The following is a 24,864-nucleotide window of genomic DNA, read 5'->3' as shown; positions in this document are numbered from 1 at the left end:
TTAAAATACTATAACTTTATTTTCAATGTATATATCGCATTTTTTGTGATATAAACAATCGGGTTAATATATATATATACATACATACATGCATACAATTGTGTATGCACATTTAAAATATGTAGAATGATTTTATAAATTTCCTAAATGTACAATAAAATAAAATAAAAAATAATGAAATATGGTTTTGAAAAATAAGCATAGACTATGCTGGTATTTTGAGGGCATTATATTTGTGCTACTATATATATGTTTATGTGAAAAAAACATAAAAATTTATAATAACAATATAGGGGTTAAGTTGTAAAATGGGTTGTTATATAAATCTCACCATATTAAATATATGTGTATATATTCCTTTGAATAGTTCAACGAGGGAAATATAGATTGCTGTAAATTAAGAGCAATATACATAAATTTAACTAGGGCTATTTATGCATAAAAATGAAAAAAAAAAAAAAAAATTAAAATAAAAACATTTTGAAATGTGAAAAAAACTGTTTTTATGTTATTATTACGAAAAATCCAAAGTGGGGTATTAAAATTTGGATTTATATTTTGTTAAAATATAGGATATATAATTTAATATATATTCGAATATTTTTTGAAAAGCACAAAAAAAAATATATGAGTTATTTTTTTTATTGTATGGAGAAAATTATTTAATTTATATAACTATAAAAAAAGGAATACTCAACAATTTATGAAATCTATAAATATAAGAAAATGAAATGTAACTCTACAAAATTATTTGATTTATTTTTTTTTAAATCAAAATGAAAATACCTAACCCTCGAGTTTATTTGGATGTTGCAATTGGGGGGAGAAATGCAGGAAGATTGATATTTGAAGTATTACTAAAAAAAAAAAAAAAAAAAAAAAAAAACTATAATATAATATAATATAATATAATATACACCTTTTATTTGTTGTGTGTATTATTATTGAAATTTGATATTTGTATGTTAAATGGTTACACTTTTTTTTTAGCTTTTCATGGATAAATTGCCAATAACCTGTGAAAATTTTCGATGTCTCTGTACAGGTAAATTATTAAAGGCAAGAAAATGAAAGAAAAAAAAAAAGTTAATATGTAACATATGTACATACAAATATAAATATTTTTTTAAAGGAGAAACAGGATTAGGTTATTACTTAAAACCAAGGTGGTATAAGAATTCGCTTATCCATAGAATAGTTACCGATTTTGTAATAAAATAAAATAAAATTAACTAAAATGTGCATACTTGAAATATATCTGCATTTGTTTTGTTTACTTGTCATGCAAATATATATTATCCTATATCATAGAATATCGATATAAATTGATTTGGTTGTATATCCATATAGCTATATATTTTATTATAATTTTTAGATGTTTCAAGGAGGTGATTTTAATTTTGGAAATGGATATGGAGGAGAATCGATATATGGTCAATACTTTCGAAATGAAAAATTTATTTACAAACATTCAAAAAGAGGTTACATAAAAAATAATAGTTATAAAATGATGGAGAAATTGTTTTAAGTTGACGCATAAACATATTAGGATATTTTTAGTACATAAATATTAGAATTGTGTACAATTTATATATTTGTCTTTATTTTTTATTTTATTTTTTTTTTATTAGGTGTTTTATCAATGTGTCAAACAAGTATAAAGCATACAAATAATTCTCAGTTTTTTGTAACATTTAAAAGTTGTCCCTGGTTAGACAAGAAACATGTAAGTTAAATAAAATGTAAATAAATATTTTTTATTTCATTTCTTTATTTTGGAATTATTAAAATATTTTCTTCTATATTTTATGTAGGTTGTTTTTGGCAACCTTGAATATGGATTTGATACACTATCATATATTGAAGAGCAAGCTACATTAATTGGAAAACCCAAAAAACAAGTTTACATATACAATTGGTAAGTTTTTTCATGTTAATTTGTGTATATATACATATATCTATGTGTTAATACTATTTTTGTGAAAAAAATTCATGATTTATTCGTATGTGCATATGATTATTATTATTATTTAATTTTAAAAGCGGAGTTATTCCTTTGGACAAAATTAAATATAAGTCTCGAACAAATTTAAATGACGATTATATTATACCAGTAAAAAAAAAATATAATAAATTCATAGTATAGTTTTTTGTTATATTGAGGAGGTGTTTGTTTTTTTTATTTTGCACACATACATTTCATTTTTTTTTTTTTTTTTAATCTGGAATTATTATTAATTTGTGTGACTATATATATTTTTTTAGGAAGTAGAAATGCCGTTGTTGGAAAAAGAAATTGGATTTAATGAAAATTCAGATATTAATGAGTTGAAGAGAATATACAAAAATAGCAAACGGTTTTAGAGCATGTATATAAATTTGTATATCGTATTTTTTTTAATTATATATAAATAAATAGATTTTATTAATATAAATAAAGGATTTATGTTTTTCAGATTTGAAATATAAATTTGTTATAAATTTATTGATATTTTTTTTTAGTTTTCCATTATATTTATATTGATAAAGGGGTATTTTTTTATCCATTAAAATATTTTTTTCTTTTTTTTCAATTATTTGTAAACTTAATATTGGAATTTCATTATATTTCTTGTTGTTCTTTGACTTAATTCCTAAGCACTCAAAATTGTCATTCTACAAAAGTTCAAAAATGTGCAATAATAATAATAATTGCAAAAAATAAATATATTTATGATATTAAAATGGGTAGATCGGATTTTCACATTTGTATAAATGAAGATCGGGAAATATATTTACATTTATTTTTATATTTGCGTTTGCACACACAATTAGACAGTTGCATATCTTAACGTAAATATTTCAAATTAAATATATAGACTTACCAATGTGGAAATACCAAGTATATCTATGGAAATATAACTATCTACATTATAATTAATATAATTAGCATAATTTATTTGAGTTGAAAATAGTATATCTTCTTCATCGCTACTATAATATAATTGTTTTTGATAATTAATATTATCTTTTTTTTTATTTATTTCCAAATCATTATTTATTTTTGTAATAAATATACAATCTTCTAATTTTTTTTTGTGAACAATACTATACTTAATTAATAATGAATTAAAAAATTTTGAAGGATAAAATAAACATTGTATATTATAAAAAGATAATTCTCCTGTTATATTCCAGAAATATAATTGTTCTTTTATATTTTCAAAATATATAATAAAATTATCAATTATTTTAAATTTTTGATTAAAAAATTTATTCCATTTGATAGGCATTTTGCTTGAAGATAATGAGTCCATAATTAATTTTATTTCAATTTTTATTTCTTTTTTTTTATTATTTTTTTTATTTAATTGTTTTTCAATTTGTATTATATCAGAAAACATATAATTTGTTATATTTATAAAATTTGTTGTTTCATATATACAACAAGCTTGTATTGGTGTGATAGATTTTGTACGCCATTCTGTATTAGTTGGTATATTATATTTAAATATTAATTTTAATTTTTTTATTAATTCATAAAATTTATTAATTTTTTTTATATTGTTTAAGGAATTTAATTTTGTATCAATACTGTTGTTATCGTCTAATATACTTTTGTTTTTAATAATTTGTTCAGAATTTGATAGCATATCATTTTGGTTGCTAATTTTTAATATAGATTCTTCATCTGACATTTCATTAATTATGGAATCTTTATTTTTATAATTATATTTATCATCTATAAAAGTATCAGACTTTTGTATTTGGCCACTTCCCTCCTTTTCATCTTCTTCGCCATCTGTATTTATTAACGAGCTTGAGCAATAATCGCTTTCTAAATTAAAAAAGGTCTCATTTTGATAGGGCTCATTTTGATCTCTTTCATTTTGATCTCTCTCATTTTGATCTCTCTCATTTTGATGGGCATCATTTTTGTCTAAATTTTCTGTATTGCTTGATTGGTCCAAATGATCGTGAGCAGGGTTTGTTTCATTTTTTTTGAAAATATTTATGTAACTATTATTTTGTTCTTTATATACTAGAACTTGATCAGTGTTAATTTTTTCAATATTTTTAACCATTTGGTAATTAAATTTTTCGTGTTTTTTTTTATCGGCTTCGATTTTCATTCCATATGCTTTACAACTATTGAAGTGTGGGTAGTTCTAAAAAGGTAATGTATATATAGAGCTTTATAAAAATGAATAAAACATAATAAAAATTGTAAACATAAAATGTATACACATATTACCTTAATAAGTGTTATATATTCTTTGATCGATTTATTTAGTACAAATTTATAATGATAATTATCATCAAAAGAATAAATAAATTCATTTTGTTCATTAAACGAGTATTCGTTAAAATATTCTATAATATAACTTTTTATTATTTTTCTGTCTATATAATAAGCTTTGCTACCATATCCATTTAATATGATTTTTCTGTAAAAAAAAAAAAAAAAGTTTTTTTTTTTTTTTATATATAGTGAAAATATAAATGATATAAATAGACAGTTTATACATAATTATAGAATTAATTTTTACATACTTGACAAAATCCCAATTTATTCGATTAACTTCTGGTAATGGGTTGATTTTTATATTTGTCTGAAAATTGTTATATGAATGTTGTTGATGATCATAATGGTTATTTAATTGAATAGTGTCAAAATAATGTAGAAGAGAATCAAATGTTGTTTGTAAATCTTTAATATCAAATTTATAGAAATGATCAAAACTATATTCTTGATAATTAGATCGACACATTAATATAGTATGAAAAAATGATAAAGAAAATAGAAAAGAATTCATAAAATTATTTTTTAATTTATCTTTGTATATACTATGAAGATAATTAAAAATTTTTGATAATAATGTTTTTAAATTTTCACTATGATATGAATAAATTTTTATGGATTTATTTATTATAGATATAGGTGCTGATTTATCTGTAGTTAAATATAATTGAAAATTTGAATGTATTTTTTGAGCATTATATATTTCATATAATTTTTCAATATTAAATTTGATTAAGTTAATATTTTCTAATAATAAGTTTTTTCCATTTTGCATTGACGTTTCAATTATTATTTGTATATGATTATTGAAATTATTTCCTACACTTATAGTTTTGATATTATTATATTTTGATAATGTAATATTATGTATTTCATTTGGTTGGTTAATATATAAAAATGTTTTAGTATCAATATAATTTAAATCTTTATAGAAATTAAGATTTGATGTAAAATTTTCTGATATATCTAAATAATTAGCTATTAATGAATATATATAATAATATAATCTATCTTTTCTCATTACATGTATAAACATTATAATTTCTAATTTTTTGAGATATTCTGTTTGATCTAAATTTTCCGAATTTTCAATTTTATCTAATTTTTCAGATTTTAAGAAAAATATATTTTCTTCTGGTTTTTTTTCTTTATACCAATTGAAAAATTGGTTTGGATTATTTTTCATATCTTGTATAATTGAGCTAAAGAATTTTAATTTTTTTTGTAAATAAAATAGTTGTTGTTTTTTTTGTATGGTTAGCCATTCGATTTGATCTAAATAATTAGATTCTAATTTGTAATTTTGAAGAGAATTTATTTTAGAAAATAATGAATAATATTTATTAATTTTTACTTCTATAGATTTGTTAGGATTTGTTAATTTTATTTCTTCAAAAATAAGAGAAGTGTAAAAAATAAAACAGAAATATAATTTATCTTTAGTGTTAATAGTGTTTAATAAGAATAGAAAAGAAACATGTGTAAATTTTTTAATTAATTGATTAAAATTACAGATTAACATTTTTTTATTAATATTTTTTATTAAATTATTTAATATATTAAGTAAATAATTAAAATTAAAATTATATATAGATTTGATTTTTGAATGTTTTTGTAAAATTTTATATATTGTATAAAATCTATATCCTAAAAATTTTACATTTTCTGATGATGCTTTTATTTTATTTATTTCATTTTTATATTCTTTCATCATTTTTTTTATTTCTATTTTTTTTAATATATTATTATTTATTATATTGATTAAATTTTTATTACTATTATTATTACTATTTATTTTTCTATTAAATGTACACATTTCAATAACCATTCCATCATCTAAAAATTTTAATGTTTGTTTTGTTTCATAATAGTTTCGAATTTTTGTGTCAAAATTTATTAGTTTTTTTTCATCTTCATGTTTTAATATCACATTTATTATTTTGTTTACTATTAAATTTTTTTCTATTTCAAAATCTATAATATTAGCATAATCTTCGATATCATCAAAAAATCTGTCTTTATTATCACTAACAAGGAATAGACGAAATTGGTTGTTGTATTCGAGTTTTTTTTTTCCTACAAATAAAATAGATGTAGTATAAATGTGTTGGCACTAATCTTTTGAAAGTGATATATAAATAATGAGAAAAAAAAGATGATTTTTTTATTTTTTATTTATTTTGTACCTATATTTATGTAATATTTTCCATTCATAAGATAAACATTCCTTTCTATAATCGGCTCAATAATACTGTAATTTGAATTGATTAGAATTTGTTTATCCTTCAATTTAAATTTAATAAAATTTTTTTTACATAAAATATTGGAAGTTATTTTTTTAAAATTTTCAGACTCGCATGAATCACAATTTGAATTTTCATCATTTTTTTTATCATAAATATAAAGATTTTGAAAATTAAAAAATGAGATAATTAATGTTTTTCCATATATTATACACATATCTAAATGTTTGTTTAGATTTTCATCAAAATTATGAACTACTAAATTACTTCTATAACTTTTTTTTATCCAATCTATTCCAACATTTTGAGGATCTAAAAATAAAGGCCATCTAAAATGATTCATAGATATTAATGCATTTTGAATATAAAATATATGTCTTGGGAAATTTTCAGAAAGGAATAACGGAACTATTGTATCACAAGAATATATAGTTTCTATTTTGATGTTATCTTTTATTAGTATATTATTTTGTTTAATTATTTGTTTCCATTTATGTAATAAGAAAGATCTATATTTATAATTAAATGATGATAAATAATTTAGAAAAAAAGAAAAAATTAGAATTTCAGAAACAAGATATTTATAATTATTTTCAATTTGTTTAATAGTGTAACAATATTTTTTTTCGATTTTTTCTAAAAATGTTTTAATTTCTAAAATAGGTTGATATGATTTATTAATTATATATATTTTTTTTTTTAAATTTTCAATAATTTCATTTTTTTCACTAATTTTATTTTTATCATTAACAATACCTATTTTAGTATCATGCATTTGTTTTAGTAGTTTTTGATTTTCTGTATCATATTCTTCTTTTTTGATTTTTTTTTCATCTAAATTTTTATTAATAATACATACATTTTTATAATATTCCTTATATTTGAGTATAAAATTTAGATAATGGAAAAGGTGAGTAAGTAAATTATTTTGATCATTAATTTTGGTAACACTATAAACAATTTCTTCTTTAGACATATATTCTTTTATTCTTTTAATTTGTTTATCTGTTACATTTTCTTTTTTAAAATTAAAAAAAAATTCTGAAAAATTATCTTTAGATATAAATGCTTTAAAATAATTCCAATTATCATTATTATCATTTAGATGTGAATTTCTTACTAATGTGTTAATCATAATAGATATATATATATCACTAATAGATGGGTTATTAATTTTTAGTATATTTTTGATTTCATTATCTTGTACATTTTGTATTTTGAATACTATATTAATATATTCTTCTTCTATTTGTTTTTCTGATTCATTTTTGTTTTCAATAAGTTCATCTATATCATTTGTGATTGTATTTAAGATTTGTTTATTTGAATTATATTTTTGTTCACTGTCTAATATGAATTTTGAATTATTTTTTATTTCTTCATTAATTTTTTCAACTTCTAATTCCATTTGGGTTATTTGATTATTTATTGTTTTTATTTCTATTTCCATTTCTTGATAATTTTTAAATATACTTTGAAGCTTTTTTAGACCCATTATGAACATATATAATTGTTTATTTTTATAATTTAATTTATTTTTAATTAATATGTAAAACATTATTATTGAATCTATAAAGTTATATTTATTAATTCTTATATAATCTAAATTTTTTTTTTTTTTTAAAAATGTTTTTAGATCATAATATACTTGTATAAATACGTCAACAATATTTTCAAGTTGTCCTTGAATAATATTATAAAAATTATATTTATGTATTTCTATATTATTTGCATTAAATTCGTTTATTGCTTTTTTGTTAATATTTTTTAAATCATTATAATAATTTGTATTTATTTCTAAATCTTTTTCATTTTTATCATTTTTATGTAAATTATTATTTTGTTCATTATCCTTGTGTAGGTTCGTGTTATTTATTACATGATCTGGTAATATTTCTTCATTTGTTTTTCCTTCATTTTCTTTTATTTCTTGATTTGACTTAGTTTTGTTTTTTTGTATTTTATCATTTTCATTTTCTGAGTTTGTATTTTTTTTAAGTTCTGTTTTATTTTCATATTCTTTTGTTTCATTTGCTGAAACATCCTCAGTGTTATTTGTCTTATCATTATCACTTTTTGTATTTTCTTTATTAATATCATTTTGTTTGTTTGTTTTTATTATTTTTTTTTTTTTACCATTATTATTTGTAATGTTTTTTATTTTATTATGTGTTTGGTTTTCTTTTATGATATCATTTTTTGATTCTATATTAATTTTATTTTTTCTTATTTTTTTTTCGTCTGTTTTTGTATTGATTTTTAACTTTGATTTTGTGGGTACATTTATATTGATATTTTTATTTTCATTTGTATTTGATATAATTTTTGTTTTTTTGTAATTTTTAAAATTTTTTATGTTATTTTCTTTGATGTTTCCTTTTGAGTGTAGACTTTTTTTGTCTATAGATATAGGGACATTATTTTTTCGATTTATTCCCTTTTCTAATAATATATTTTTTTTTAGACTTGAAATATTTTCTTCATTTTTTTTAATTTTGAGTTTATCTTTTAAATTAGTATCTTCATTTTTATGTTTATTTATATTATCTTTTATTTTATATGTTTTTTGTTTTGTCTTTGGTATTGAATTAGCTTTATTTTGTCCTTTTATATTTTTCTTTTTTTTAACTATTATTGATTTAATTTCATCATTTTGAGGTTTTATTATTGTGTCAACTTTTATTTCATTATTTTCCTTATATGTGTTAGTATCTAGATTTTGTGTATTTTCCATTATTAGATTTGTTTGTGTATTATTTGTTTTATCTTCGATATTTTCTGGTTCTTTTTCAATTATATTAGGTAAAGAATTGTCTACAGGAATTTTTTTATCATTTTGAATAGTTTGTTCATTTTCTTTATTTTTTTTAATATAATCTACTGAATTTATAAATATTTCTTGTACACTTGTTTTTTTTTTTTTATTATCGAGTATTACTTGTTTATTTTGTTTATCTATATCATCTTCTAAAGTGTTTAAAATAACTTTTTTTTTGAAATTATTTAATATATTATCAATAAAATGGTTATCATTCGAATTTTCCAAAAAAAGATGACAATATTGAATATACTGTTCTTTATACCAACAATCTAAATGCATAATATTTATATCATTATATATTTTTTTATAATTTTGGAAATTTGACGTGCTTATATCAAATCTTCTTTCGTGAACTATGCAAACATATGTATTATTTTTCATCTAACAAAAAAAAAAAAAAAAAAAAATATATATATAAGCTAGCTTTAGTATTATATAGTATACGAAAAGAGAGCTAGCTAAAAGTTTTGCCACATAGTGCAGTACAGCACATATGTTATGGTTATATAAATTAGCTCCGAAATGGGGCTATAAATAATTATATATATATATATATATATATATATATATATATGCATGTGTAGATATATATAGATGATTCAGAAACTTGTTAGATATACCATTTGTTTTATATTTTCCCACATTATATCGGTGCCAATAAGATTTGTTTTTGTGTACATTTTGAATAACTCTTTTTTGTCAAATAAGACAGGTGGAAACTTTTTATAAATGAGAGAATAAAAATAATCATCATATTTATTAGAATTATTAATTAAAATAAAAATATTTTTTTTAAATCGTAATATGTTATAATAATTAATTTTTTCTTGGATATTTTCTAAATTATATGATCTGTTAATAATAACTGAATTTATATTTAAAATAAATGCAATAGCATTTAATAATATAATAGCCCTTTTTTTATTTCTACAAATTATCATAGAGGAGTTTATATTTTTACTTATATTTTTGTAAGCTTCAATAATTTTATTAAAATAAAATTCTACAAACACTTTTGCATTAATATATAAATTATTATAGCTGCTTAAATTTTTAATAAATTCGTCTTTTAGGGAACAAGTATCAAACTTTTCGTAGATCTAAAAAAAATGGAAAAAAAAAAAAAATACATATATACATGAGTATATATTAAAAGTGAGCTTATTATACAAAAATTATATGATATTTGTACAAATGTGTGTGAAAAAAAACTGATTGTAAATGTATATTTTTTTTTACATTTTTGGAATAATAGTTTATGTAAGTATATGTCTTTTCTTTGGTTAAATTTGGGAAATGTTTATTTTCAATATCTAAGAATAAAAAAGAAAAGGAAAGCAATATTGTATATATGGTAAAATTTACGAACATCATAAATGAAATATGTAATACAAAACTAATGGAAGAAAATAGATAATTGAGTATGTGGCAATTTAAAACAGTTTAATATATATTAATATTTTATTTATTTACTTTTTATTGTATTCATTATGTCTTTTTTATGTTCCTTTTTGAGTATCCTATTTAAAATCATATTTTCGGCATTTTCGCTAAATAAAAAATAAGGATATATATGTATTAATAAATAAATCGCAAATAATATAGTTTTTTAGTTTATTGTGCTTGTTTTTATGGCATAGACATTCATCATATATACATATATATATATATATTTTTTTTTTTTTTTTTTTTTTCATTTCTTAGATTATTTATTTTTGTGGATACCAAAACGTTTGAATTATCTCTTGTTCATTTTGAAAATTATATTTACTATGAAAAAAATCTTGATAAAGCAAAAAAATACTTTCTTTTGTAAAAAGTATATTATTTTCATTTTGAGTCTTAAAATTAATATCTTCGTGAATTTTCCAGAATAAGTCTATACTATAATTTACTAATTTGATATGTATGTCCTAAAAGGTTGTAAAAATATTTAATATTTACCAAAAGTTAAAAGATTGTATTCGTTTTATCTGTTTTTGTACACAACATGGTAATGATATATATATATATATATATATATATATATATAGATTTATTTATTTATTTATTTATTTATTTATAATGTGTTGGAATTACCTTAAAATTGTTATTTAACGAATGGCTTGTTAAGGTATTAAAATAATTAATTAAGGATTTTTTATTAGTATTTAAAAAGAAATAGGAATGGTAATATGATATATAATCATAATAACTGTTGTTCTTAATGTGATCAAAATCTATTGAAATAATACTTTTTATATTTTCAATATTAATAGTTTTGTTTTCAAAATAACATAATTTTCTTTGTAAATTTTGAAGAAATTCGATTGACGGGTTATTAAATTTATCCTAAAAATTTTAGAGAAATAAATGTTTATTCATAATATGAAAATGGTGAATGATAATCAATATTGCCGATTTGTTCAACTATCATTTTGTTACATTTTTTTCATTTTGTCTCATTTTGTCTCATTTTTTATGCATATGCTTACATAGTTAATATGGACGTCGTCTATACATATGTAAAAAACGGAAGAATGAAAATATTTCTTGATATTTTTTTTTATTAACTTTTCATGTAATATTGTAAAACTGAGAACATTTGAATATTTGAGAATATCTATTTTAAGATGGTCAATTTTTTTGTGGTTATTGACAATTTCGTTTAAGATAGCTGTCTTGAAATTTTCTGAATTTAATAAAAATAAAGAAAGTAATATATATATGGTAATATTTAATAATTGTAAAAAAAAAATCCATAATAAAAAACAAAACAATTTTTATTTCTTATATAAATTATGTGTAGTATTAATTTAAAATTATTTTTATAGAAAATTAAGAAATGAATAACTATATAAAATTTGAAATATTTATTAGGGTTTATGTGGTAGTACAAACTTACTTCTATTTCCTATTAGACATATATTCGATTCCCCTTTATATAATAGACTAATTGAAGTTATTTGTTTCTTCATTTCGTCATCATAAAATGTTATATTTTTGTCGTCAATATTAGAGTCTCTTTGTATCTGCATATAAGTAATTGATATGGATAGATATTTAAAGAAAGGAAACATAAAAGTTGGAGAAAAAAATATTATTAATTGTACATGTAAATAATATAATTAAATATTTTATGTGCATTTATGTATAAATTTGAAAACGAATTACATTAAAAAGGGAATTAATAGGAACCCATTTATCACTTTGTATATGATATATAAAATTTTCTAAATTTGTATCAATATTTATTTCGTTAGATATAATTAATTTTTTAAAAAATGAAAAGAATAGATTTTTTTCATCATCAATTAATATATTATTAAATAGAATAGAAATAGAACTTATTAATATACAGATAGACTTATTTTGAATTGTCGATATTTTAGAAATTTCTTTTTTACTAGTTATTTCAATTTGTTTATTATTTTCTCTTTCTGCTTGTGATATACATACATTTTCAATATAATTTTTGTCTATAATATCTAAGTCATATTCTTCATTAGATTCGTCTATAGGAGGTATAATTGAATTTTTTTTTTTTATGATAGTATTTGTTTTGTCTAAATTAATTTTAGTGTTATTAAAAATACTCGATTGATTAGAATAAGATGTTAAATTAGGAAATATATCAGTTTGGTCGGGTGTAAAATCGTTGTATGTATCTCTTTCTTTTAAATATAATAAAATTTGGCTTTTAAATATATCCATAAAATTATTTATGATCATTTTTTCATCCATATTTATGTGAAATAAAGAAGTTTGTGTAAAATAAATATCCTCCATGTTGATATTTTTTATACAATCATCTTTATTATAATAAAAATAATCTATATTAAAATTATTTCCCTTTTTTTTTTCTATATAACTAAAAATAGGTAGAAAAAAATCCTTATAAAATTGTTTTAATTTATCATATAATTCTAAAAGAACTTTTTTTTTCTCATTATAGTTATTTTTGTAATTTATAGACGTATTTTTATCATCTGTTCCCAATTCAAAAAAAATATTAAAGTCGAGAATATTGTCTATTAATTTGGAACATTGATTTTTAAAATAATTATATACATTATAATCATTATTTATATATATTTTGTTCATTTTTTTTAATAAATATGGGTCTAGGAAGGAAATGTTATTGCACTGAGAATTAAAAAATTATTATATAAGTATTGTACAAATATTGTAGCAGTTATATATTATTAGTTGCCTATTTTGAGGAGCATAATTGTTATATGATGTGAATTTCTTTACCTCTATGATTATTTTAATTTTCTTTTCAGAATCAATTTGATTATCCATATTATTTGAGTATAATAAATTTTTGGTGGATAAAAAATCATAAATGATAGGAGTCATATAATTGATCTTCATTATAAATGTATATTCATTATGTTTCTTTTGTTTCTTTTTTATTAATTCGTATATGAACTTTTCATTTAAATTTTGGTGTGAATCTATGAAATGAAAATATTATATGTTTGATTGGAATATTTATATATTTGTCTGTATGAACGATTAAGAAACTTTCAATGTTTTTAGACACTTGCATATATGGCTAAAATGGGGGTGCCTATTAGGATTGCTAAATATATGTATATATATGTATATATTTTTTTTTTATTTTATATCTGCATATTTTCGCATTTTAATGCTCTATATTTATTTCATAATTAAGTAGGTGGTTATATTTCATACCATATAAAGAATCTAAATAAACAAAGGAAAAATTCGAATTATATAAATTGTTGTAAATTTTAAGTAGCGTTGATTTTCCACTATAGGGTCTTCCAAATACCAAAGATAAAAATTGATCATTGAGTTTTTCTTTCATTATATATAAATTTTTTTCATATGCACTTAGAAATTGATCTTTTAAATAAATTCTCTCTTGTTGTAGAAACTAAAATGTGTAAGGTGTTGATGTTGTATGTATTACCCCGATTTGTTAAGCATAACATTAACATGTATATATATATACATATTTAATATGAAAAAATGATCATTTTATAGTTATTTATTTCATGAAAAAATTTATAATTTTTTTTTTATTATTTTGAATGTTCCCTACTTGTTTTAATTGTTTTTTGGGGGTCTCCATGTCAAACGTAATATTTAAATCAATGTTAAGAATTTTTTTTATCAAATCTTGAATTATATTTTGTTTAACATTTTTTAATTTGTCATAGTAATATATAAAGGCATTTTTTCCTAATAACTCTTCATTTTTATAACCACTATTTGATTTTTTACATAAATTGATAATATTAACTATTTCATTTAATGCATCATTTTCTTGATTGAAATAAACAAAATTAATATAATTAACAAAATTACAAATTTGTATAGAAAGGGTTTTAATATTTGGGAAATTATTTATATATAGTAACATTTCAACGAGTTCTACTATTTGATAGTTATATATGATTGTCTCTTTACACAAATTTCTTAAGTTTGTTGGGATACTGTTGTGTCTGATTTGTTAAGAAGTATATACATATAAGTATATATATTGTTTCTAAGTTTGTATATTGTGTTATATGCAAATAAATATATATTATAAATTATGAGATAATGTTTGTTTTATATTTTGGCTAACCTGGACGATTTAGTGACAAAAAATAAAACGAAGTTGTTATTAAAAATAATATCTCTATTAAATATATATATATTTTTATCTTTATTTTTTAAGCCTATGAAATTTAAATAAAATATAATAATATAGATATATATAATGAAAAATGTTACAGTATTTTATAATACATGTACATTCTATATGAAAATGAATTACAAAAATTTGTTTACATGTTTGTATAGATCTAAAAGTATTTGTTAATACAGACAATATCTCTACTTTTATTTCATCAACATTTTGCAAAATTAAGGCGTATCCTGAGATAATTAGAAAAAATAATTATTAAAATTTTTTTGTACAATTCAAAATAACAATAATTTTTTTGTGCATACTTATATGAATATGTGTTATGTACCTAGGTGAATAGATCCCAATATGTAATCATTTATGTTATTTATATTTCTTTGAATTGTATATGTTCGTAAACCTTTGAAAAGAAATGTCCAAAATATATATGGGAAATGTATATATACGATAATTTTGATATTATGAATACAAATAGATGGTTAGAATAGTTTTAGTTTTTTTTTAACATTTTTTTCGTCTGTTTTACCTAAAGTAGATGTTATATACTTAATGGTTGATGTTTTGTTAATCCCAGATACAATATTATAGTTGGAATTGTATATATTTGAGCATATTGAATAAATGTATTTGTTATTTGAGAGGAAATTTACATATAGATTATTGCTTTCCAATATGTCATAATTATATCTGAATAAATAAAAAATGAATTATGAAAATTTTGAAAGAATTATTATCATAATTTAATTTGATAATATGTTTAATTGGGTTATATGCATATAAATTAGATATATATGTGGATATGGAAATAGATACATATTTAAATTTGTGAATATTTATTTTCAACGTACTTGAATGCATAGTTTCCATATTTGATTGTAATATGATTATTAGTTTTATTGAGAAAATATAAAAATTGATAATATAGAAAAAAACAATTTTCATCAAATATATTTTCTTGAATAATTTTTTTTAATATATGTACAAATTCTAAATAAATACTTAAGGATTGTTCTATTTTCATAATACTTGTGTCTTTTTCACATTTTAATTCTTTTATAATATTATCACACTACAAAAAAAAATGTAAAGTTCAAAATAAAATTTCGATAGAATATTTCTCTTGATATATATTTACATATACATTAAATATGTGAATAAACCTATTTCCATATGTGTTATAAAAATACCAGTTCGATAAATTTATTCAAGGTTTCATTTGCATATTCGATTGACTTTTTCTGTATAATATTTTTTATTTCTTCACTTAATAGGATCTTTATTACAATATTTGAAACAACGGATACATTATTTTTGATTATTGGGATTATCCTAAATATCATATATGAATAAAATTACAATAAAGAGAAAAATATATATTTAAAAAACATTGATATATGAATCCACTACAAAAGTTATGAATACATATTAGAAATAACATGGTGAATAAATGGAAAAATAAAAATAAGTAAAAAATAATATAGTATGAAAAGGATGTATTTTTATTATGAGCATGTTTGCATATTTATAGAGTAATATATATATATATATATTTTTTTTTTACTTGTTAGTAGTGTAGTAATTATTCAAACTTGTAATTACATTTTCCTTCAAGGTGATTTTTATTTTATCTTTCAACATAGCATATGTGTCTATTCCTGTTATTTTGATTCCATTTTTTAAAATAAGAACATTTCCTTTTGTAGTAACAATTTCAATTATCTGGAAATAAAATTTGAGAGGGGAAAAAAAATATATATAGATTTATATACATGTGAAATAATTAAAAATAAGTAATAAAATGAATATTGTATTGGTTTATGTTGAACATACTGTTTTATCAACATCATTGAAAGAGGACATTTCTTCATAAATTATAAAGCAATATTTTTTTAAATTTTGAGTTTGTGTATTAGCTGCATTTTTATGTTTTTAATAAGAAAGAATGAGATATGTATGTGTTAATATTTTCATATATATGGATATATTTAGGGATATGATTGTATGTTTTTTTATTCTTTGATTACATAAAAGGTCAAATAGCTGGTCTTCTGTTAAAAAAAAGAAATCTGGAAAGTTAAATTTTTTTTCTTGTAAAATGGTTATTGCTTTATTAGACAGAAATAATAAACGATCATAATAATTTTTAAGAAAATAAAAAAATTTAGTATTGCAATTTCGATATAAATCTAGATTTTTTTTAGTATTTTTCATTATTTCATAATATGTTTTATTTATTTGATCAAAATTTTTAAATTCGTCATTAAAGTTATTTAAATTATTGAAATTTTCCTTATTATAGAATCGTTCTAATTTTATCCATGTTTCTTGTATCTATAAAAGATGATAAAAATGAATGTAAATATACGTTTTTGTTTTAAGTATTATCAAAATTTTATGTATATGTATTAATATATGTGCCTATTTCATACTAGCATCCATAAAACCAAGAGTTCATATATAAAAAGGAGTTTATTTTCTAAATTATTTATTTTGGGTATTAGATCAGAAGCGAAATTTAAACCTCTCATTAAATGTAATTCTTCAAATGTCTTTTTAATATTTTTAAAAATATTTTTGTTATTGTTATTATCTAATATTAAATAATCATTGAATTTTATAAGTTTTAGGGATTCATGTTTCCATCTGTTTTCAATTTGGTTTAAGCATTTTTCTAATTTTTCTACTTCCTATAAAATATAAATTTGAAGAAAATAGGCATAATTATATGTAAAATATTAATATTTTTAATGAATGTGTATATTTCTTTTTCTTATTTTATAGATGATTCTATTCGAGGTAATTTGTTTGGAATATATATAAATATTAACTTATTTACAAAAATAACAATATTTTATCCATTATAATAATACCTTTATTTTATATATAATATATTTTATGTCGTTAAAATATAAGTATATTTTTAATTCATGGAGATCATAAAGTGTTATTGATTTTATGTTATCATTTTTATAGTTAATAACTATGTTTCTTTCATATGCAGTCGGATCCTTTGTATTGTTTTTTTTCAAATGTAGATTTAAAATTTCATTCCAGTTTGCTAGTTTCATATTAGTATTTTGCAATAAATATACAATGATTAAAGTTATGTTCATTTTTCTTAATTCTTCGTTAATTTTTTTAAAAGCCTAAAAAGTGAGGGTATTATATGTATTGAAAATGTGTAAGTATAATAAAAATTTGAGCTTTTATCGGTATTAAAATATTCGATTTTATCCCATATGTATATATATATATATATGTATATGGCGAAATGGTTTACTTCGATATTTTCGGCTCCAGGTTGTTCGGTCTGCAATTTCAGCAACTCGGATTTGACTTCCTTTAATGATTTATATACATCCTGTAATTTTATTAAAAAAATAAAAATTATATATGTGTTATAAATATTCCTCTTATGTGTATAATTTGTGCGTAATTCTGATTAAAACTGTTTTATTTTTTGGGGTACCCACTTTAACATTTAACTTGTAATATATAATGTCTAGAAAGTCATTTATTCTAGTAACATAATAATTGTATATAGAATAAATCGAATTATAAATTTTGATTGTATTTTTCAATAAATAGAATTTTTCAAATAATAATATTTTCATATTGCATAATATTTGATCTTTAATTATTTCCTCTTTTTCAACTTCAAGACTTTTAAAATCATTTATATATTTTTTTAAGCTTTCCATTCCTGTAGATATACAGAAATAAATGAATATAAAAGGTTATTGTTATTATATTAAAACATGAATTTTTTGTTGTTTTATATGTACATATTATTTATTCGTTTTTTTTTGAATATATATTATACTAAATTTATTATTCAAAATATTTTTCATTGTTGATACCTTCATTTAAATCGATATTTTCAGATGATGGGCCAATAGAATGAAACTTTTCTAAAATACTTTTTATTTTTTCTTCAAATAAAATTATCTATTTTTTAAATAAACAAAAGTGTAATATATATAAATATACATAATTATATGTAGTGAACAAATGAGAATAATGGTTGTATGCTAAAAAAATTACCTTTTTTTTTGTCTTTTCATAGAATTCTTTCTTTACTGTAAACATTAAATTATCATTGAAAAATGCTAAGTTTAGCATATTTAAGTATAACGGATAAAGTGATAATAGTTTGTTTTTTTCTTCATCATTTATGTTACTATCTTGGTATATTGTTAGCATATTATAAATTTCTTCTGTCTTTTGGATATTTATTTCTATGTTTATATTTTCTGCCTTTATTTTGTTGATTGTTTTTATAATATTTTCATATTTATCCATAGAATTAGACGAAGTTTTTAATATTCCACTGAAATGGAAGTAACAAATAAAGGTATAAATGAAAATGAATTATATATATTAGATAACTAAATTTATATCAAAATTTTTATTTTTAAAATTCATTTTTTGCAAATGATTATATGAATGTAATATAAAATTATATAGTAATATGTTATTTAAATAAATGCATTATGTTAATATATAAATGTACATTTCTTAATTATTTACAGACAAAATAAAGTCTTTTTTTATTTTTATGTTTAGCAATAATTTATTTTACCTATATTTTGTGATTTCACTTAAGGTAGAGCATTTGAGAGTAGTAAATATGTAGTGCAAATTATTGAAGAAGAATTTTTTTGAATCTAGAAGTTTATTTTTGATAGCATTAAGAACAAATGAAATATTTAAAGAAATAAACTGAATAGTTTTTTTGTCATTTTCCTTGTCAATTTTATTTTGAATATTAGTTATATACTTTAGTATATTATCGTAATATATTAATGGATATGTAATATTTTGATGCATGTTGAAATTATTTTGAGTTTTAATAATTGAATTTATGATGTTATCATATTTTAGAAAACTATAAATATATTTATTGGCTTTTTGAAAAACATTTTGAATAAGTTGATGTATATGTATTATTCTGTCAATAATAATTTTATTTTTACTAACACTTTGATAAAATGAGAATTTTGTTTTAAAAAATTCAAAGTCTTCTTTTAAAGATATAGGTACTTCAATGCATGAATAATCTAGCCATCTAATAAATTCTGAAGAAGATAATAATAGATTTGTTAATAATTTTGATATAAGTTTAAATATATTTTGTATCGAATTATTTAAAAAAACATCAGAATGTATGTCTTCTTTTATATATAAGCATGGTTTATAATTGTGTAATACTTTTTTTGGAAAATCATTTTCTATTAATGTTTCATATGTACATAAACCTTTTATAATAATTAAACTTAGACATTTATAAATTTTACATTGATAAAGATAATATAATTCATCCATAACTTCACTTCTTCCATTTTTTGTTTTTTCTATAATTTGTTCGATTTTTATTAATATTTGTGAAATTTCTTTATATTTTTCAACTGCTTTTTTTATTTCATTTATTCTGTACTGTTCAAAGTAGTTAAAAAAAGGTTGTATATTTAATGGATTCATATTTTCCCATTCTATATATTTGACTACATTAATATTTTGCATATTAAAAATAATTTTGTCTATACTGTTTAGTGAATAAGATAAAGATAAGTGTACATTTTGGATAGTATTTTTGCAATTATTTAGATCGTTTATATAATGGTATATATTTAGATTTAACCAATTAATATTATTAGAAATATAAATCAATTTTTGTTCAAATTCTTGGAAATACTTTATTAATACTTTTTGCTGAATTATTGAAGTATTTTCTGTAAATTTTTTATAAAAAAGTATAATTTCATCTAACTCGTAAAGATATTTATATAGTTTTTTTTTTAACTTATACATATTTAATATTTCAATAGGCGCATTAAAATCGTATATTGATTCAATGTATGCATATTCATATAATGTTTTAAAGAAATTACTATCAAAATTTATTACATAAAAAAAATTAAGTTGTTTATTTATAGTAATAATATTTGAGGATAAGAATTTATTCATTTGTGATAAAGAATTATTTTTCCATTGAATATATTTTTCTACAATATAAGAGAACATTTTTTTACAAAAGTTGATATATAACTTGACAATAATTTTATATTCATTTGATGTTGTTATATAATTATTTGTCTTAAATATTAGGATTGGTTTTTTAATTTTTTTATATATGTTTAAACAGAAAAGAAACCTTTTATAAATATCTAAATCTTTATTATTACACATGTTGTTAAATAAATTTATATATAAATATAACTCTCTTTTATATAGAAATAATATGTCATATAATTTTTTTATTAAAAGTCTATCGATTTTATAATTTTTTTTTAAATTTTGGAACTTTTCAACTAATAAATAAGTAGATTTAGTATTTCTTAAATTTGAAAATTGCATACTAATAATTTTGATACATTTCTTTTCTATATTTAAACATTGTTCATTTAAATTTTTCATTAGTTGCATAATAGATTCATCATCGTATTGATAAATATTTTTTAGTACACCATTGAATGGTTCATATAGTTTGTTAACTTCTATCATAATACTATTCATAATTTTTTTATTATTTACTAATTTTTTTAATTTTAATAAACATAAATCAGTGAAATATATTATTTCTGAATAGACAGTATGTAATGTTGCCAAAACATGTTGAAGATGTCTTATATTTTTAAATATAAGATTTTTATCAAAATACCAATTTTTTCTAATATCAATTATTTCAATATCTAGTTTAGCATAAATAAATTCCTTTTCATAAAACTTCAAAATGTCTATGCATTTAGACATATTTTTTTTAATACTTTTAGGATTATTTATTTTTTTTACCTTAATAGCTAGAAAATGTATAAATTCAAATATGATTTCTGATAACTTGAGAAAAAATGCGATTATTATTTCTTCTTTTCTAAAATAATTTGAACTTAACCAAATATTTTTAATTTTACGTATAACTAATTTAATACCATTTCTCATTTTATTTATATTACTATGTCTTAATGTTTCAAAAGAATTTTCTAAGAGCTTACTAAATTTAATCATTTCAAATGATTCCATATGTATACTTTCTATTTCTTTTAGTAAAGATTTAATTTCATTAGTTAATTCATTATTATATACTTTTCCTTTGATATTTTCTATAATTTTTTCAAATTTTTTACTATTAATTTTTTCAAGAAAATTATAAATTCTATGATATCTTTCTTTCCAATATCCCGGATGAGTTTTGTCATTTGTTTTTTTGTAATAATTTTTTTGTTCTTTTAACATAAAATTTTTTATTAAATTATAAATTGTTCTTAAATAATTATCTATATTTATACTATCATCTTTAAGTTTTATTATGTCTGTATTTATTTCATTGTATAACATTTGCTCTACTTTTAGTATTTGGTTATAGTAGCTTATTAAGTAGTATAATGCGCTTAAAATATTTTTGTTTCGTATAAATTTCTCTTTTTTTTCTACTGTTATATCATTTTCATTTTCCCTATAGTTTAACTCATCAATGTATTCAGGTAAATTGTTTATAATATCGTAATTATTAGGAATCAATTCATTTTGTTCGTTTATTTCATCAATGTTTTTATTTTTACAATCTTTGTTGGCTATGATAGTTTTATCGTCTATATTAGAAAACTCTTTTTGTTGATGCATAAAATCGTTTGTGTCTAAAGTTGGTGGGTTTGTTATTATGTCTGAATAATTAGATTGCCATTCAAGTTCATACTGTCGATTTTCTTGTTTTTCCTTTTCTATGATATTCAAATATTTATTTTCGTTGAGTTCATTTAGATTATATAATTTGTTGTAAAACATTTCATTTTTTTTAAAATTTTGTATTTTAATTAATATATTATCCATTTTTTCATTATGTTCGATTTCTTTACCAATATGTTCAAATGCATCATTTTTTTTTACTAAGGACAAAAAAAATGGTATAAAAAAATTTTTGAAATATGTTTTAAAATTGTTAATATAATTATGATGTAAATTTCCAAAGGTGTAATTATTATTAAAATATTCATCTAAGTTTTCTTGAATTTGATCATTTTTTATTTTTAAAAAGTAAATAATGTGTTTATAGGTAGTTATATTTTTTTTGTTAGTCATTGCTTGAATATTTGGGGATTGTAAATTTTCTTCTTCATGATCATCTATGTTTATATTATTTATACTCATTTTTAGTATATAATGGTTGCACTCTGTTTTTTTGTTCTCTTCTACATTTTCTTTTTCTTCATAATCATGATTAACTATATCGGGTATAATTTCTTCTTGATTATCATTTTGATTTGTATTATTCCTTATTTCCTCATTAGAAACATATTCCTTTTCATTTGTTTTTTCAGTTTTTTTATTTTCGTCATTTTGGTTATTTATTGTTTCAACAGTGCTATTATGCGAAAGGATTTGATTATCTATATCTTTTTTATTTTCTGGAGATTTATTTATTTCTTCATTTTCTATATTGTTGTCTGTTTTTTCCGCCGACTGGGCAATATTATTTTCCAAAACTGTTTGATCATCTTTGAAAATGGGAGAAAAGAATTATTACATAATGAGATAGTCAGTAAGGAATATGAATTTCTGTTAACATATTCTATTTTTATATTTTATTAAAATTATATTTTTTAGATTCATACCATATGTGTATTTGTAAAGAACGAAAAATAAGACAGTGTTCACAGGTGATGTCAAAAAAAAATTATTTAATTCGTCTTTATTTGTCCCCTAAAAATTGAGTGGTTAAAAATTGAGCGATTAAAAATTGATCGATTAAAAATTGAGTGTCACTAATTTTAAAATATGAAAAAGTAGATAAGAAAGAAATGTGAAATAAGTAAAGAAATGGATAAATATGCATATATACGAACATGTTGCATGCAGGCGCTAAAAATATTTTCTCGAATCCTCAAGAGTGATATGATTTTTTTCTTTATAAAGCATTCAAAATCATCATTCATATTTTTGGTAGTGGGGAATAGATGTGCCTCGTTATAGTGTTAGCGTATATATAGGATCACACAAGACAATACATAAATAGAGAAATAAAGGAGAGTGATGAAGAAAATATTATAGATATATGATTATATATATTTGAAATATACGCTAAAATATGTACATTATATTTATAATGCTGTCAATTTTATGCAGGATGATATTTTTTTGATAAATTAAAGGCAGAACATGAAACTTAATTTTTGCCATCTATATACTCTGCACTGTGATTAAGAAAATAGCGAGGTTTGCAATTATCATTGCCAGCGTTATTATTATTATCAATATCAGTGAAATTATGACTATATTAATTTTTTTAACTATTATTATTATTATTAATTCATATACTTATAAAAGTAGTATCTTATAGTCTCAATTTTACAAATATTCGTGCAGTTTTATATTATAATATTTTTCTTTGATAAGGCATAAAAGTGAGAATAAATAATAGTACCGTTTAAGCCGTGTGCAATATACCGTGTCTAGTTTTTTTTTTTTAACGCCTCAAATAATAGTAAAAATATTAATATTTTTTAATAAAACATTAAAGAATTTTTATGAATAAAATTTGAAATTATTTTAAATACGTAATAACATATTTATTTGTTTAAATTTCTATGAATTAATTTGTTAAATATAGACATATTTTAGTTTTATATAAAGTCCTTATATATCTTTTTAAATAACACACATAAGGTATCGAACTTATTGTAAAAATGTACACACAAATTATTTACATTTTATATGTTTGGGTTTAGTTTGAGGACATGTAAAAAAAGAGCATGTATTAATTCGTTAGAAAATATAGAGATAAGTATATAATGAAAAAAATAATATTATTTGGTTTATAATAATATTTGTTTATTTCCCTCACTTGCATATATTATTAAGGATGGAAATTATTACTTTG

General features: G+C 19.5%; 2 protein-coding genes across 2 annotated transcripts; one reads left to right on the top strand and one right to left on the bottom strand.

Moving 5' to 3' along the window:
- Positions 1 to 776: 776 nt before the first annotated feature.
- On the top strand, positions 777 to 2,364 carry PY17X_0603900 (peptidyl-prolyl cis-trans isomerase, putative; the record flags this gene model as incomplete). Its single annotated transcript, XM_022955325.1, has 8 exons — positions 777 to 851; positions 991 to 1,045; positions 1,133 to 1,209; positions 1,376 to 1,481; positions 1,632 to 1,726; positions 1,815 to 1,918; positions 2,044 to 2,113; positions 2,266 to 2,364. 8 exons carry the CDS (start codon positions 777 to 779, stop codon positions 2,362 to 2,364), a joined length of 681 nt encoding a protein of 226 aa, XP_022813122.1.
- Positions 2,365 to 2,397: 33 nt separating this feature from the next.
- On the bottom strand, positions 2,398 to 23,920 carry PY17X_0603800 (dynein heavy chain, putative; the record flags this gene model as incomplete). Its single annotated transcript, XM_022955324.1, has 34 exons — positions 2,398 to 2,655; positions 2,865 to 4,148; positions 4,235 to 4,427; positions 4,534 to 6,358; positions 6,469 to 9,727; positions 9,967 to 10,446; positions 10,586 to 10,659; positions 10,820 to 10,896; positions 11,072 to 11,259; positions 11,426 to 11,677; positions 11,821 to 12,017; positions 12,231 to 12,357; positions 12,500 to 13,471; positions 13,583 to 13,785; positions 14,027 to 14,231; positions 14,400 to 14,802; positions 14,928 to 15,021; positions 15,134 to 15,220; positions 15,319 to 15,390; positions 15,517 to 15,677; positions 15,839 to 16,059; positions 16,178 to 16,319; positions 16,552 to 16,709; positions 16,821 to 16,903; positions 17,015 to 17,321; positions 17,420 to 17,677; positions 17,861 to 18,136; positions 18,271 to 18,351; positions 18,464 to 18,693; positions 18,851 to 18,938; positions 19,035 to 19,320; positions 19,573 to 23,482; positions 23,600 to 23,687; positions 23,831 to 23,920. The coding sequence occupies 34 exons, from the start codon at positions 23,918 to 23,920 to the stop codon at positions 2,398 to 2,400; spliced, it is 16,629 nt and encodes a 5,542-aa protein (XP_022813121.1).
- Positions 23,921 to 24,864: the final 944 nt, after the last annotated feature.

Source organism: Plasmodium yoelii, assembly GCF_900002385.2.
Source record: "Plasmodium yoelii strain 17X genome assembly, chromosome: 6".
Taxonomy (NCBI): Eukaryota; Apicomplexa; class Aconoidasida; order Haemosporida; family Plasmodiidae; genus Plasmodium; species Plasmodium yoelii.
Note: the sequence above shows the minus strand (reverse complement) of the source record. Positions and strands in the feature narration are given on the sequence as shown.